This window comes from Pleurodeles waltl, chromosome 2_1 (genome assembly GCF_031143425.1).
Source record: "Pleurodeles waltl isolate 20211129_DDA chromosome 2_1, aPleWal1.hap1.20221129, whole genome shotgun sequence".
NCBI classification, from domain to species: Eukaryota; Metazoa; Chordata; class Amphibia; order Caudata; family Salamandridae; genus Pleurodeles; species Pleurodeles waltl.
This window is the reverse complement of record NC_090438.1, coordinates 731,159,887-731,173,543: the sequence shown is the minus strand read 5'-3', so window position 1 is coordinate 731,173,543 and position 13,657 is coordinate 731,159,887. Positions and strand designations below refer to the sequence as shown.

Genomic DNA, 13,657 nt, shown 5'->3' with positions numbered 1-13,657 from the left:
AGCTACCATTCAATGAATGTGCAGATGGTGTGTTTGGCCGACCAGTACATCTCCCATGTGAATTCCAAGTTTCCTGGCTCAGTGCATGACGCTTACATTCTGAGGAATAGCAGCATCCCTTATGTGATGGGGCAACTCCAGAGGCACCGGGTGTGGCTAATAGGTGAGGACAAGGACACTATACCCTGTGAATAGTTGTCTGGGTCTGGGGTTGTCCCTAAGGGTTAGTGTGTGTCTAACAGTTGGCCCTCGACATTTGCAGGTGACTCTGGGTACCCCACCCTGTCATGGCTACTGACCCCAGTGAGAAATCCCAGGACAAGGGCAGAGGAACGCTACAATGAGGCACATGGGCAAACTAGGAGAGTGATCGAAAGGCCAGGTTCCGGTGCCTCCATATGACAGGTGGTTCTCTCTACTACTCACCAAAGAAGGTGTGCCAGATCATCGTGGCCTGCTGTATGCTGCACAACCTGGCTTTGCGACGACAGGTGCCTTTTCTGCAGGAGGATGGTCCAGATGGGGGTCATGTGGCAGCTGTGGAGCCTGTGGACAGTGAAGAAGAGGAGGCAGAAGAAGAGGATATCGACAACAGAAACAATGTTACCCAGCAATACTTCCAGTGAGACACAGGTAAGAAGATGTCACTGCCTGACACCTCTCATACAATTGTTAGACCCATCATATGTCTGTCACTTTCACCCAGTGTATGGACCTTGACTTGTCACTTTGCCTTTCCATTTCACAGATGTGGGTCCCACTGTGTGACCTCTGCTATATTACCTCATGGACTAGAGCTGCTTACATTGGTATGTTGACAATACAATCGACATTGCTATATTCCATAGTTATTGGAAATACACATTTGTGATAGCACAGACTGACTCCAGCTTGTTTTGTGATTCAAGGGTGTTTATTTCAGTGCAAAATAGTGGAGGGGGTTGTAAAATGGGCAGGGGTGATGGTGGAGGATTGTCCATGGCAGAGTCCAGTCTCTTTGTTTTACAGGTGCATTGTCCAAAGGGGCATAGGAAGTGGAGCTAGGGCAGTTGATGGATGGACAGGGTGACGAAGTGGGACAGAAGGATGACATTCAGGGGGGTCTCATTTCCTGGCGGGGGTCTTGGCATTGTTCTCTGTCTTTGTCCTGGATCTCAGGGACCGTTTGCGGGGTGGTTCTCCATCTGCAGGGGGTGGGGTGCTGGTGTTGTGGTCCTGTGGCGGTGCCTCCTGTCCACTAGTGCCGGCAGAGGTGGTGGGCTGTTCATCATCCATGCTAGTGTCAGGGGCCCCTTGTTGTGCCACAGTGTCCCTCCTGGTGTTCACAAGGTCCTTCAGCACCCCTACAATGGTGACCAGGGTGGTGTTGATGGACTTAAGTTCTTCCCTGATCCCCAGATACTGTTCCTCCTGCAGCCGCTGGGTCTCCTGAAACTTGGCCAGTACCGTTGCCATCGTCTCCTGGGAATGATGGTATGCTCCCATGATGTTGGAGAGGGCCTTGTGGAGAGTGGGTTCCCTGGGCCTGTCCTCCCCCTGTCGCACAGCAGTCCTCCCAGTTCCCCTGTTTTCCTGTGCCTCTGTCCCCTGAACCGTGTGCCCACGCCCACTGCCCCCAGGTCCCTGATTTTCTTGGGGTGGTGGGTTCCCTGTAGTGGTGGACACACTGCTGCTTGACGTGTCCTGGGGACAGAGGTATGGGCCCGCTGGGTGGGTGCTGTGCTGGTGTTCCCTGAGGGGGGAGGCTCTGTGGTGGCTTGTGCCAGTGTCAGGGGAACTGACTGTCCTGAGGTCCCATACGGGCCGGGCTGGTCATCTTGATCCAGTTGGACAGAACTGCTGTCATCACTGTGGGCCTCTTCTGTGGGGGGAGTGGAAATTTCTGGAACCTCCTGTCTAGTGACGTTGGGTAGGAGTCCTGCAGGGGTGTAAAGGCATGATTATTGCATCTGTGTGTGCCATCGAGTGCAATAGGTGGGTGACCCTGTACTCCAGTGCTTGCATTCTTGTGTAGGACCTTGTGTGATAATTGGTTTGGGGATCTGTGTGGATATCTGTAGTGGACATGCTTTGGTGATGGGTGTCCAAGCTTTGGTGTTGCATGCAGGACTTGGTGTTGGGATGTGTGGGTTGTGATAGTGGGACATTTGTGAGGTGTTGGAGTGATGGGGGTGAGGGTGAGGGTGGGGTATGTGATAGCATGCAGGTAGGTTGGGGGATGTAATAGTTAAGATTTGACTTACCAGAGTCCATTCCTCCTGCTACTCCTGCAAGGCCCTCAGGATGCAGTAAAGCCAAGACCTGCTCCTCCCATGTTGTTAGTTGTGGGGGAGGAGGTGGGGGTCCGCCGCCAGTCCTCTGAACTACAATCTGGTGTCTTGAGACCACGGAACGCACCTTCCCCGTAGCTCGTTCCACCACTTCCTGATGTCATCCTGTGTTCTTGGATGATGTCCCACTGCGTTGACCCTGTCTACGATTCTGCACCATAGCTCCATCTTCCTAGCTATGGAGGTGTGCTGCACCTGTGATCCGAATAGCTGTGGCTCTACCCGGACGATTTCCTCCACCATGACTCTGAGCTCCTCCTCAGAGAACCTGGGGTGTCTTTGCGATGCTATGGTGTGGTGTGGATGATGTGTGAGATGGTGTTGGTTGTGATGTGTGAGGGAATGTGTTTGTGTGTGTTGTCTGAGGTGTGTGTATGTTGTGTGAGTGATGGTGTTGTGTGTCTGTGGATACAAGTGTTGTTGATGGTGGTGTGTCTCTCTGGGCTTCTTTCTCAATTTTTGTCGTAGGGGTTTGTGGGTGATGTGGGTGTATGTTTTATATTGTGTTGAGTGTGTGGGAGTGGTGTGTGTATGTGTATCAGGTGTGTGTATTTTGATTTGTCCAATGTGGTTGTGTTTTGTAAATGTGTGTGTATTTTGAGCGTGCCGTGGTTGGAAGACCGCTGCGTGGATTCGTGGGTCGTGATAGTGTGGGCGTATTCCTGTTGGCGTGACGGTGTTGGTTTTGTTATCGCCAGTTTATCACTGACCTTTGGTGTGGCGGACTTGTGTGGGTGTCTGGATTTTGGCGGATTCTGGGCTGTGGGTTGTAATAGCTGTAGCGGAATTCCGCCACTGCAGCGGTTTTTTGGCAGTCTTCTGCACGGCGGTAAGCAGGATTTACTGCCAATGTTGTACTGAGGGCTTATATCTCTTGTACTAAGGTAACTATGAATCGCACCCTCTCCATGCATTGCTAATTTCCCCACAAACTACGGCACCTATGACATCTTTGATAACATCCTTGATAATATCAATGTAATATTTGCAGTAAAAATGTTTAGGAAAAACTGTGCATGGAGTCGGCGCAGGTTGCAGTTACCTTAGGGCACGAGTGATAGTTAGTTGAGGTAACTAACCATAACTACTGAATTTCAATGGTTTTGTGCACTTGAAATGTGAGCCTAACTATAACGTCCCTCTAACCTTAGATTTTTTCAGTGAATTTCTTTGTTTAAAAAAAATCTATTTCCTAACTATAACGCCCCTGTAACCTTTGTATTTTTCTGTGAATATACATATATATGTAAAGGGTTTATATTTACCTGAGAAATTCTTACATTTTCGTTGTAAAGGAATCCGTGGTAAAGGCATATCCGTGGTAACCTTTTGCATGGTAAAGGCATGCGTGGTAAACACACATGCATTGTAATGGAAGCGTTGTAACAGTATGCAATGTATTGGCATGCGTAGTTCTGTCATGCAACCTTTCCCTACTGGTGGTTTGACTGGGGTGGAATAGTAATTGTAACCCCTCTGAATTTCCATTCTTTCCCTAATTCACAGATAAAGTACTAATAGTAGATGTTACCCCTCTGAAGTCCAGCACTTTCTCTACTGTTGCACATACTGGAGTGGGAAGAGTAAATTGAACCCCTCTGAAATCCAACGCTTTCCCTACTGTTGCAGAAACTGGAATGGAAATAGTATATTTAAACCCTCTGAAGTCCAATGCTTTTCCTACTGCTGCATTAACTGGAGTACGAATATTATATGTGTTATTCCACGACTTAAATAATTTTCCTAATATTGTTTAAATATATGTATTATTCCTAATTATTTAAAATTTTCATTTTATAGTTATTGTTCATATTTTTATTAGCCTCTGATTTTAATAATATTTTTTGAATGTTTTATTGTTTTATTTTATTTGTATAGCGATTTATATGTTTTAGATTTATGTTTTATGTAATATATATGTATATATGCTTTTTACAGTTGTCAATTCAAATATTTAAAAAATGTATAGATTGTAAAATATATATTTTTAATAATTGCGTATATTAGATAGGTATATACAAGTGTGTTATATAAGCATATTTTAATATAGTATTAAATATTACTGATATGTATTTAACTAACATTTTATTAATGGTACATATTTAAATATCAAATGTAAATTTACTAATATATATTATGTAATCATATTTTTGTATATTTTCAACAATACTAGCGTAAAACGCAATTTAAAAAAATATTTTTGTACTTACCATTATATGTGTAGGAAAACTACATTTCTTTTAGCAATATTTTTACACAATCCTTTTGCTGCACAAGATTGTTGGTTCTGATATTATGTCAAAGATCCAAGCCATTGCATTATGGTACTGTAATATATGCTATGTCCATGGAGGAGATGATGTTCTTGCTCTAAAGACAAAGACAAAATATATGTGCTCTCAGCTTGCTTGCAGATAGAGATGATTTTTGCCTCAAAATACTCCCGATTGGAAATATAATTTTGAGAAAACACGAAAAGGTTCAATGTGTTTGACATTGGTTAAATGTTATCAAATTGTTATCAAAAATATCATCTTGTTTTGTTTTGCATTGCACTTTACTTAGCACTTACTACCCCATATGGGTTGAGGAAGCGCTTTCCTACTTGGGTAGCACGCTACTCTGTGAAGGATTTTCGGTTGGAAGTATATTGTCTTTGTTGATCCAATGGGAGAAGTGTTTCCATCTCTTGAGTGATGAACATAGAGGTGTGGTTAGCATGTTTGAAGACACATCCCTTAGCAGTGTGATGGATGAAGAAGTGTGAGAGATAGGCCTGCAGTTTATAATTGTCAGCAAGCTGTCATCTTTAAGCAGCTCTACAGGCCTCTTCATGGTAATTTTTTTTATTATTCTAGAGCACTGGGCTTGTTAGTTCACTAAGCTGTCCGTTCTGAGTTACTTTGTTTAAAGTTTACAGTACTAAGAAGTCATAGGCTGGGGGAGAAATGGTGAAGAGATCTGCCAGGATAGACTTTGTTAATATCATCCCATATCTAGTTTTAATTGTGAGATGTCAAAGATCAGTCATATAATGTATCTTGTTGGGACTTGCAGTAGTGGACTAAATTAAGGTTGTCTGTTGGCTAGCGATATGTGGCAGAGATCTTCAGCTATTCCATGCTTGTCCAGTTGGTGATGGGTGGTTTATTGCACTGAATTGATACACTACTGGGCGATGGACATGACCCATATCAGTTTTGTTTTACGTGAGTGTAAGAGTGTCCAAATGTATAACGGAACAATTATGCAAACTGTATGAACTACAATTGACTGCCTGATCACTGAGTATTATGGTATTAGTGTAAGCCGGGAGGGTTCTAGAATTTATTGTATTGTAATTGAATTTATGTAACACATACTACCCTTGACAGGGCACTAAATCACTTTATGCTGGACAGCACACTGCTTCAGGAACCAAGGTAAGTTTTTATTTCTCCCAGTGGTTATTGTTGCTTATTGGGGATAGTCTTGTGTTCTTAACGAAACTATTGCATGTATTTAGTGCAGTTTCTATGTGGCAGATTAAATTAATAGGAGTTACATGTGATGTTTAGTGTAAGAGGTGATATAGAAATCCATGCAAATGGGTGGCGGTATTAATAGATGAGCAACAGTTATTTCTAGGTTGTAGGGGTATGACTTTTAAAGGACAGGTTGTGGTCTTTGAAATGAAGTGTGGGCATTTTGCAGAAAAACAATAAAAAGGCATATATACATTCTATTTAGAGTTAGTTGTGCTCTGGGAGATGAGGCATGCAGAGGATGGGAAGTAATAAGAGGGTCATGTGAAAGAAAAGGAGTTACAAGATTTTAAGTTTTAAGTCAAGGTGCATTTTCTTGGGAATACAGATGAAGCTTTTTTGAGATTGCATGCAATCTGTGTATGCAAAGCTGTAGAGGGAAACAACATTATTTGCATGTGAGACAGTGGTATATTAAGTACTTTTGATAAGCACTAGAATCAGACAGTCTGTCCCCTGAAAATCTACTGATAGACCATATCTTCAGCAACAACAGCTGATCAGCTCAAAGGCTGGAATCATAAAGTAATGAGTGGAACCAAATTTAGGGAACTATAAAGAGCATCAGCCTGTGCTCAATGCAGCAGTGACCTACCTTATGATCAAAGCAATGTGAGAGAGTATACAGATTAAGTAATGCAAACATTGAAGAGGAGATTCTTCAAATGATGGAGCTGGTGTCTGCTGATGGTCACCCTTACAGGTTAGCTCAGAATATTAAATAAGAAATATTAGTATTGTGTCCTAAGTATTGCTTGGAAAAATACTGCCTAATTGGTGTAAAATATTTTTTAATAATTATGTAAAAGGTATTTAAAAACAACCTTTTTGTCAGGTGACATTTAGTTCATGATATTCTGGTACTATGACTTATCATCATCTAATGCACCAATGCAAACTGTCAGCAGACTAACAGCACATCCGGAGTTATCGCAACTGAAGCAGCTTTCGTGTATGAATAAGGACATCTTGTTTACCCTAATCAGCATATTTGATCTGTTTAAAAACTATGTGAACTGTGTTGACAAGTAACTTGATCAACTGCTCCATTACCCCTCCCATTTTTGTTTGATTGAGGATAACTACAATGAAAAGGAGCAAGAGTGACACTAACGTATACCAACGGCTTCGTATGTGCAGATATTCATATTGGATGCAGCAACTGAAAATTATGCCAGAACTATAAATATGTCTTTGTTATGTGCTCGGTATCATCTCCCAAAACACATTGTGATCCAATGTGGTTGAATAGTTTCCCAAGGTGAGGGCAAGAGACGAGCCACCAAAAACTGAGGCAATATAATCAAAGCAGGTACTCCACCCTTTCCCGTTAAATTTGAACATTGAAACTGTGCTAACAGGAATGAGGCTCAGGCTTTATGAGGAATTGTGGAGTTTGTGTCGCACCTGCAAACCCTAATTGGGTGAGCTTTGGATCTAGCAGATTGCACATATGATTGAACAGCCATTCTGTCCTCCAAGTATGATGAGCTACCTACTGCTTGTCTTGTTATCCTTGGGGAAAATTTGGTATGACACTCCATAGCTTATCTCACAGCAGGCCTCCCAAGTGTCACTTGCTGAGGGTTACGCTAACACAATCTGGAAATTTCCCTACAATACTGTGAGTTTCCAGGGTGCCCAGGCAAATCACCTGACTTGGCTGACAATGTCTATTCCCAATTTTATCAGACTGATTGCAGATGAGAGCTTTTTGTGTGGCCTACCTGCCTGTCCCCTCTTGCAGTGACAAGCAGCCAATGGAGGTTTTGTTATGGCCTTGTGTGTGGACTAGTACCTGAGTGAGCATCTGAGATCCTCACTGTAACCAGGGGTGGGTGAAAACTTCTGCTCGGCCGGCAGAGTTTGCAGAGTTTTGTCCACTCCGTGCTCTGCTTGGAGCTCAGAGTTCTTGCAAAACTCCACCAACTGCCACGGGCTGAAGTTTTTCTTGCACGTGGCTTCCCAACATGAATTTGGCGAGCGCAAATTTGCACGTTAGAACATCTTCTGGTGAGATTTCTTAAAGCAGGTAGTGATGGCAAGTCGTAACCATTTGTGTTGAGGAAGATTCTGCTCAAGCAGGAAATCTACTCGAGTGGCAGAATTAAGCATCCCCTCTGGCACAACACGTGGTGTCATTCACTCTGATTTTACAGCGCGGAAGAAGCTTCCAGCTCTAAAAATCTGCCCCGATTCCTCCTGCTTGAGGAACTCTGCAGAATTATTGGGTAATTCAAAGGAGTGAAACTCTGCGTGTTCTGCCCAGGCTTAAATGTATCCCTGATAGCCTGGCATACTAACCATGGCATTGTGATTGGCATGCTCAATAGCACTGTCTACCAACAGAAACGTGCATGCAGTTGTGCTGAGTGCACCCCCTTGTTCCCAGAGGCCAGCTCTACATGATCAGAGGCTTTAGTTAGAAGGACTGACTGGCACCATGATCCACTCTGCACTGCTGGGCAGTCATCAAGGTAGGAGAGATGCCAAAGAGACTCTGGGTGCGCTCATGACCCAAACATGTTATGAGTGCAGAAGACTAGACCGTCAAGGTCAAGGACAGAGCTCAGACATGTCTGTCGGATCCACAGGTACACAGGAGCAAAACTATCCTGCAACTGTTGTATAATTCCTGCTGCGAAGGGAGCCACCACCACACAGTATGCTTGTACTCTCCTTTATTCAGGTTACAGGAACACTTCCACCTAAATGCCATTCTTCACATCTGTGCCCCACATATCTGCCCCAACCAACTGACCTCTTTGTCTCCTCTGCGCCCTGTCTTTCCCCACCCTACAGAACGAAATGAACAATGTCCTTGGGTCCTACCCTTTCCCTGGGGTCCTACTGCCCCTGTTCAAGTCTTTCACTGCTCATCGGCATTACAACTTTGTGCCTCAAAGCAGGTCTCGTAAGGCAGTGGGATCTCTGTTGCACCCGTAATGCTACCTATTGGTTCTTTGGTCATTCCGAGGATAGGAGACAAATGTCAGAAAGTGAGTTTTAGATGAAGGTGATAAGGTATGGACGTATGTGCAGAGTGCCTCGTTAAAGACAGCAAGAGTCATTGTGTAAGGGAAGATCCTTGTGGTAGGGTCAGAGTCCAGAGATCTAGGCCAGTAAATTATTGAGGCATAGTGAGAATGCATATGCAGACCACATGGCAGGGGAGAACGAGAGAGCAAACTGAAGGGTTAGGGGTATTAGGAATTGGAAAGCAGAGCGATGGGTAGTGTCAAAGTTTTGTAACAGTACAATGAGGAGGTCACGGCATGCTGAGGGATTAAGAGCCAAGAAGGGGAGTGGGATCAAAGAGGAAACTGTGCACAGAGTAAATGGATGAAACAGTCATAAATTCGGGCAGAGGTAAATAATTGGGGCAGAGCTAGTGAATAGGAGCTGTCGGATACCCTGTGAGTAGAGTTTAGGAGGTTGCTAGAGGATTATGGTACAGTGAGAGTGTTCAGGCATGGTAAAATGGGAGGGACAGAGTAAGAGGGTATACATCGAGTGTGAGGCTAGTGGTGGAGTGAGGAGAGAGAGCAGAGGAGTAGGGTAGTAATACACGTGTGCAGAAGAATCCTGCATTATCCTGAGAGAGCAAGAATTCAGCTAAGATGATATTCTCTTTCTGGGGTGACTTTGCAGTGCCCTCGTGGAGTGGATGGATAAGCTGATAGGGTAGGACAGGCAGGGTGAGAGGGCAGCAGATCACTTGTATACCGCTCAAGTCATTGGGCATTTGTAAATGTGATCTACAGCGTGAGGTAAATAATGTGTGTTGTTGTCTGGGGCCATCCCTGCTTGAAACAGCTTGGGGCCATTCATGCATGGACTGTCTGGGCCCATTAATGTTTTTTTACAGCCTGCTGTCAGGGAAGTTTATGCTACCTGGTGTGACATTCATGAACTAAGCATGATAAGTTAGTGAGAGGACAGGAAGCCTTGCTCTATTAAGAAGACAGAAATCCACAAAGCATTTTGCATTTTCACTTCTCGGTTTTGTATAAAGGACGTACTTGGGGTTTGGGACTGTGAAACCTCAATAGTGGCCATTAGGGGTGGTTCAGGGTGTCCTTTAAGGGAACAGGGAATTAGGTGGTGTCTTCTATGAGATACTTGTGAAGGACTTGGCCAAGAACCATTAGCAGCAAAAAGTGATATGTGTCACTCAAACTGTCAAACTTAGGTTGTAACAGTGTCACCCGTAATCATAAAAATGTCACATGTAAGCTAAATGAAAACTTAGCAGCCCTGTCAAAGTACATTTTGGACTGGAAAGTTCCAGGCATGGCTCTGGGGAGCCATGCTGCTCTGTCCTGGGTTTAGTTCGTCTATGATTCGGTCATTTTTTTCTCAGTGCTAGCGCCACAAGCACTTTCTCTGCACGACTTATTAATGTACGTTAAACGTGCGGGAGGCTGGAGTCGATGAGGTAAATTTGCAAGACAGTGCAGCAAAAAATGATCACTGGAAGAGATAGTTAAACTTTTTTTTACTGGGTGAAGACCATATTATCCAGGGCAGCGATGTATGCTTTCTAAATTTAGTCCTCAAACGAAAGTTCACAACTTCCCTCTTGAAAGAGCGCAGAATGGGATCTACCAGAAGCCTCGGTTATTTCTGCCAGCCTGCTATGGTGAGCAGCGAAACACAGCATGCTAATACGCCACGGCACTGTGTAGGTGGGCTTTTTGTTGTTCGTCAAGTTCATGAGAGCAGGGAACTGAAAACTGCGTGCCTGACCTGCTTCACAAGAGGCCGCCATGAAGGTCTTATCTGCAGTTCTATGCTCTTTGCTTATGGTCTCTCTCATGGAAAGCAAAGAATGGCCCCTGCACACTTTCTGCAAAACAGACCACTTTGAAGCGTCTTATAAAAGCTGTGGTGAGTTTTTATCCTTTCTTAATGGTATCTGAAGCGTCTGCTGTTTTATATTAATTAAGACGCACACGAGTTTAAAGTAAAAAAGAAGTCAATTTTTCTCTAAAAAGTCATCGTATCGGAGTTTGTTGTAAGTGTTCGCCATGCGTTATTGTTATAGATTTGTTTTTTGAGTTGTTATTACCACAGTCGACACGTTCACGCAATATCAGGGAGAATAACAGAGCAAATGTTGTATATGTGTAAAATTAAAACGACGATGTGCATACAATGTTACTTTCCTGGAATAGTGGCCATATTCGGGATTATTCGTTATGCATTCACAGATTTCTATACCATCCCGAACAGTGTTACAGAGGATTCGAATACCAGCACGAGGCTTGCCAGACAGGAAGCTGGTCATAATACGTCATTAACTCCTGAAACATTATCTGACTCTTTGGGCCATCTATTTATTGCGAGATCTTAAACAGACTCCCCAATAAGCACTATCTGACACGTGGACGTCAACGACATTGCGAGCGCTTTAATTGTTTATAGTTAACTATTTGATGGAATGATCCAGGAAACCTTTGAACATGTGTGTGTGTGTGAGTGGGGGGGTGGGGGGGAGGGGGGGGGGGGGTCAGGGGATGAACCCTTCACATGGATGTGTGATATTTTTGGGAGCTCTTGGGTAAGTAGTTCTGTCCAGCTGTTGCCGTACTTCGGATGAAAACAAACTATCAAAAATTCATGAAGCTGGCGACATCAGCTGTTTTGCAACAAAATGTTACTTAATGGAAATGAAAAGGGAGCTGCAGCTCGGTTTTCTCGATTCTGCTGCTGTAACCCTTCATGGCAGGAATGCTTGACATCCAAGAAAGAAGGATCTTGCCGAAGCTCAAATTCGGACATCATCACCACTTAATATCATGAAAATATTTTTTATAGCAACAAGCAGGATTAGTAGTAAGAGGGTCGGAGCTTACCTTTGTGAAACTAAATACTTGATCTGAGAAGGCATGTCAGAAATTTTTAAGGACATACACAACAAAGTGATGGATCGAATGCTTGAATCACTCACAGCCGTATCCCAGTCCACCGTTATTTTGCCCACCATGCCACCTCATTTTGGACTCAGCCATATGCAAATCACTCATGAGCCTGCTTCAATAGGAACAGTCCAGCCGAACTGCCAGGCCACGTTTACCCTGAAAAGAAACACAAGCACCCAGGACCAGTTTCATACTAGTTAGGGCCATCAGCCAGAAACAGCTTGGTTTCAGTGACACAGTTGCATGGGACCCACATCTGGGCTTACACTTCCCACTTAGGGTGACACATTAAAGTATACAAAAAAAGTGATAAATGAAACCCTTGAAATAATCTTACCAATTGTTTATCATTCTGGGCTGCATCATTATTTTGCACACTGTTAGAAATTAGGTCTTTGGTTGGCAGTCAGGTTACCCCCTGTCCAAGCAAGGACCCTCACTCTAGTGAGGGTAAAGGAGAATCACACTCAGTTAACCCCTGCTCACTCTCTTGGTAGCTTGGCATGAGCAGGCAGGCTTAACTCAGAGACAATGTGTTAAGTATTTGTACAAACACACAGAGTAATACAGTGAACCACTACAAAATGACCCAACAAAGGTTTAGAAAAATAGTAAATATGTTATCTAAATAAACAAGACCAAATATGATAAAACTCCACAATATCCACACAGTTAAAAATACAAATTTAGCACTTAAAAGCATGAAAACAGTGCCTTGAGTCACAAATACTGCAAGTTGGTATTATGCGGCACCGTGACAGAGCGCCGTTTATGGAGTTGTTAGACCCCCAGGTACAGTAACTTAAGAAACAAGTAGAAAACAGGCCGATGCACTGAGTCGGGAGAATGGCTTTGCTGGGACCAATGCAGCATCGGTTCCGGTACCACGGAGCAGAAGGACAGCAGTGGCGTCGGGTCCTCATTACAGGGCAGTGGAGGTGAAGCGGTGGCAGATGCAAAGTCGGTCCCTTGGTTGCGGGGCAACTTAACAAAGTCGCGATGACATCACAGGGCCACAGGCGCTGTGATGGCATCGGGTCATCACGAACTTTGGATTTATGACACTCTAGTGTCAGCGAAGTTGGATGGGTCAGCAGCCGCAGTGACGTGAGAGCCTACAGGGTCATCAGACTTCCACAAGGTTCCCAGCCTCAGGACAGGTGGCATTGCGGTTCTGGAGTAGCAGCGTCTGTTCACAAGGTCATCAGATTTGTCGCACTCAGCGAGGTCCACGGCCTCAGGGCAAGCAGCGTCACGGTTCTGGGCAGCAGTGTCCTTGGCGAAGACGCACAGAGTCTTCCGGCATCGTTAGACTGTTTTTTCTCCAGGAATTCACTTCCAGGGGTCCAGGAACTGGAATGGCACCCTCTGGCAAGCTAGAGTCCATTGCAAGTAGAATCAGATTTGGTTGGTGGAGCCTTTGCTGTCCCTGAGGCTTCACAACAGGAGGCAAACTCCACTCCAAGCCCTTGGAGTCACTTCTCAAGCAGGAATGCAGCACAGTCCAGTCTCTGTCTCCTTGCACAGGCAGAAGCAGCAACTGCTGGATAGCCCAACACAGCACAGTCACAGGCCTGGGCAGCACTTCTCTTCAGCTCTTCTCTAGGCAGAGGTTCCTCTTGAATCCTTGAAGTAATCTAAAGTCTGGGGCTTTGGGTCCAATAGTTATACCCCTTCCTGCCTTTGAAGTTGGCAAACTTCAAAGTAAAGTCTCAAGTGTTTGTGAGATCCTTTCTTGTCCAGGCCAAACCCCAGCCACACACCAGGGGGTTAGAGACTGCATTGTGTGAGGGCAAGCACAGCCCATTCAGGTGTGAGTGACCACTCCTCCCCTCCCCTCCAGCACAGATGGCTCATCAGGATATGCGGACTACACCCC

At 44.5% G+C, this 13,657-nt stretch overlaps 1 protein-coding gene across 3 annotated transcripts in view; it reads left to right on the top strand.

Annotated features, from left to right (window-relative positions):
* Positions 1 to 10,459: 10,459 nt before the first annotated feature.
* Positions 10,460 to 13,657, top strand: part of LY86 (lymphocyte antigen 86) — a 430,545-nt gene continuing 427,347 nt past the window's right edge. For all 3 annotated transcript variants that reach the window (XM_069217351.1, XM_069217345.1, XM_069217336.1), the window contains exon 1: positions 10,460 to 10,744. In XM_069217351.1, coding sequence (XP_069073452.1) covers positions 10,624 to 10,744 — 121 coding nt within the window. In that variant the 5' untranslated portion in view covers positions 10,460 to 10,623. The remainder of the gene's footprint in view (positions 10,745 to 13,657) is intronic.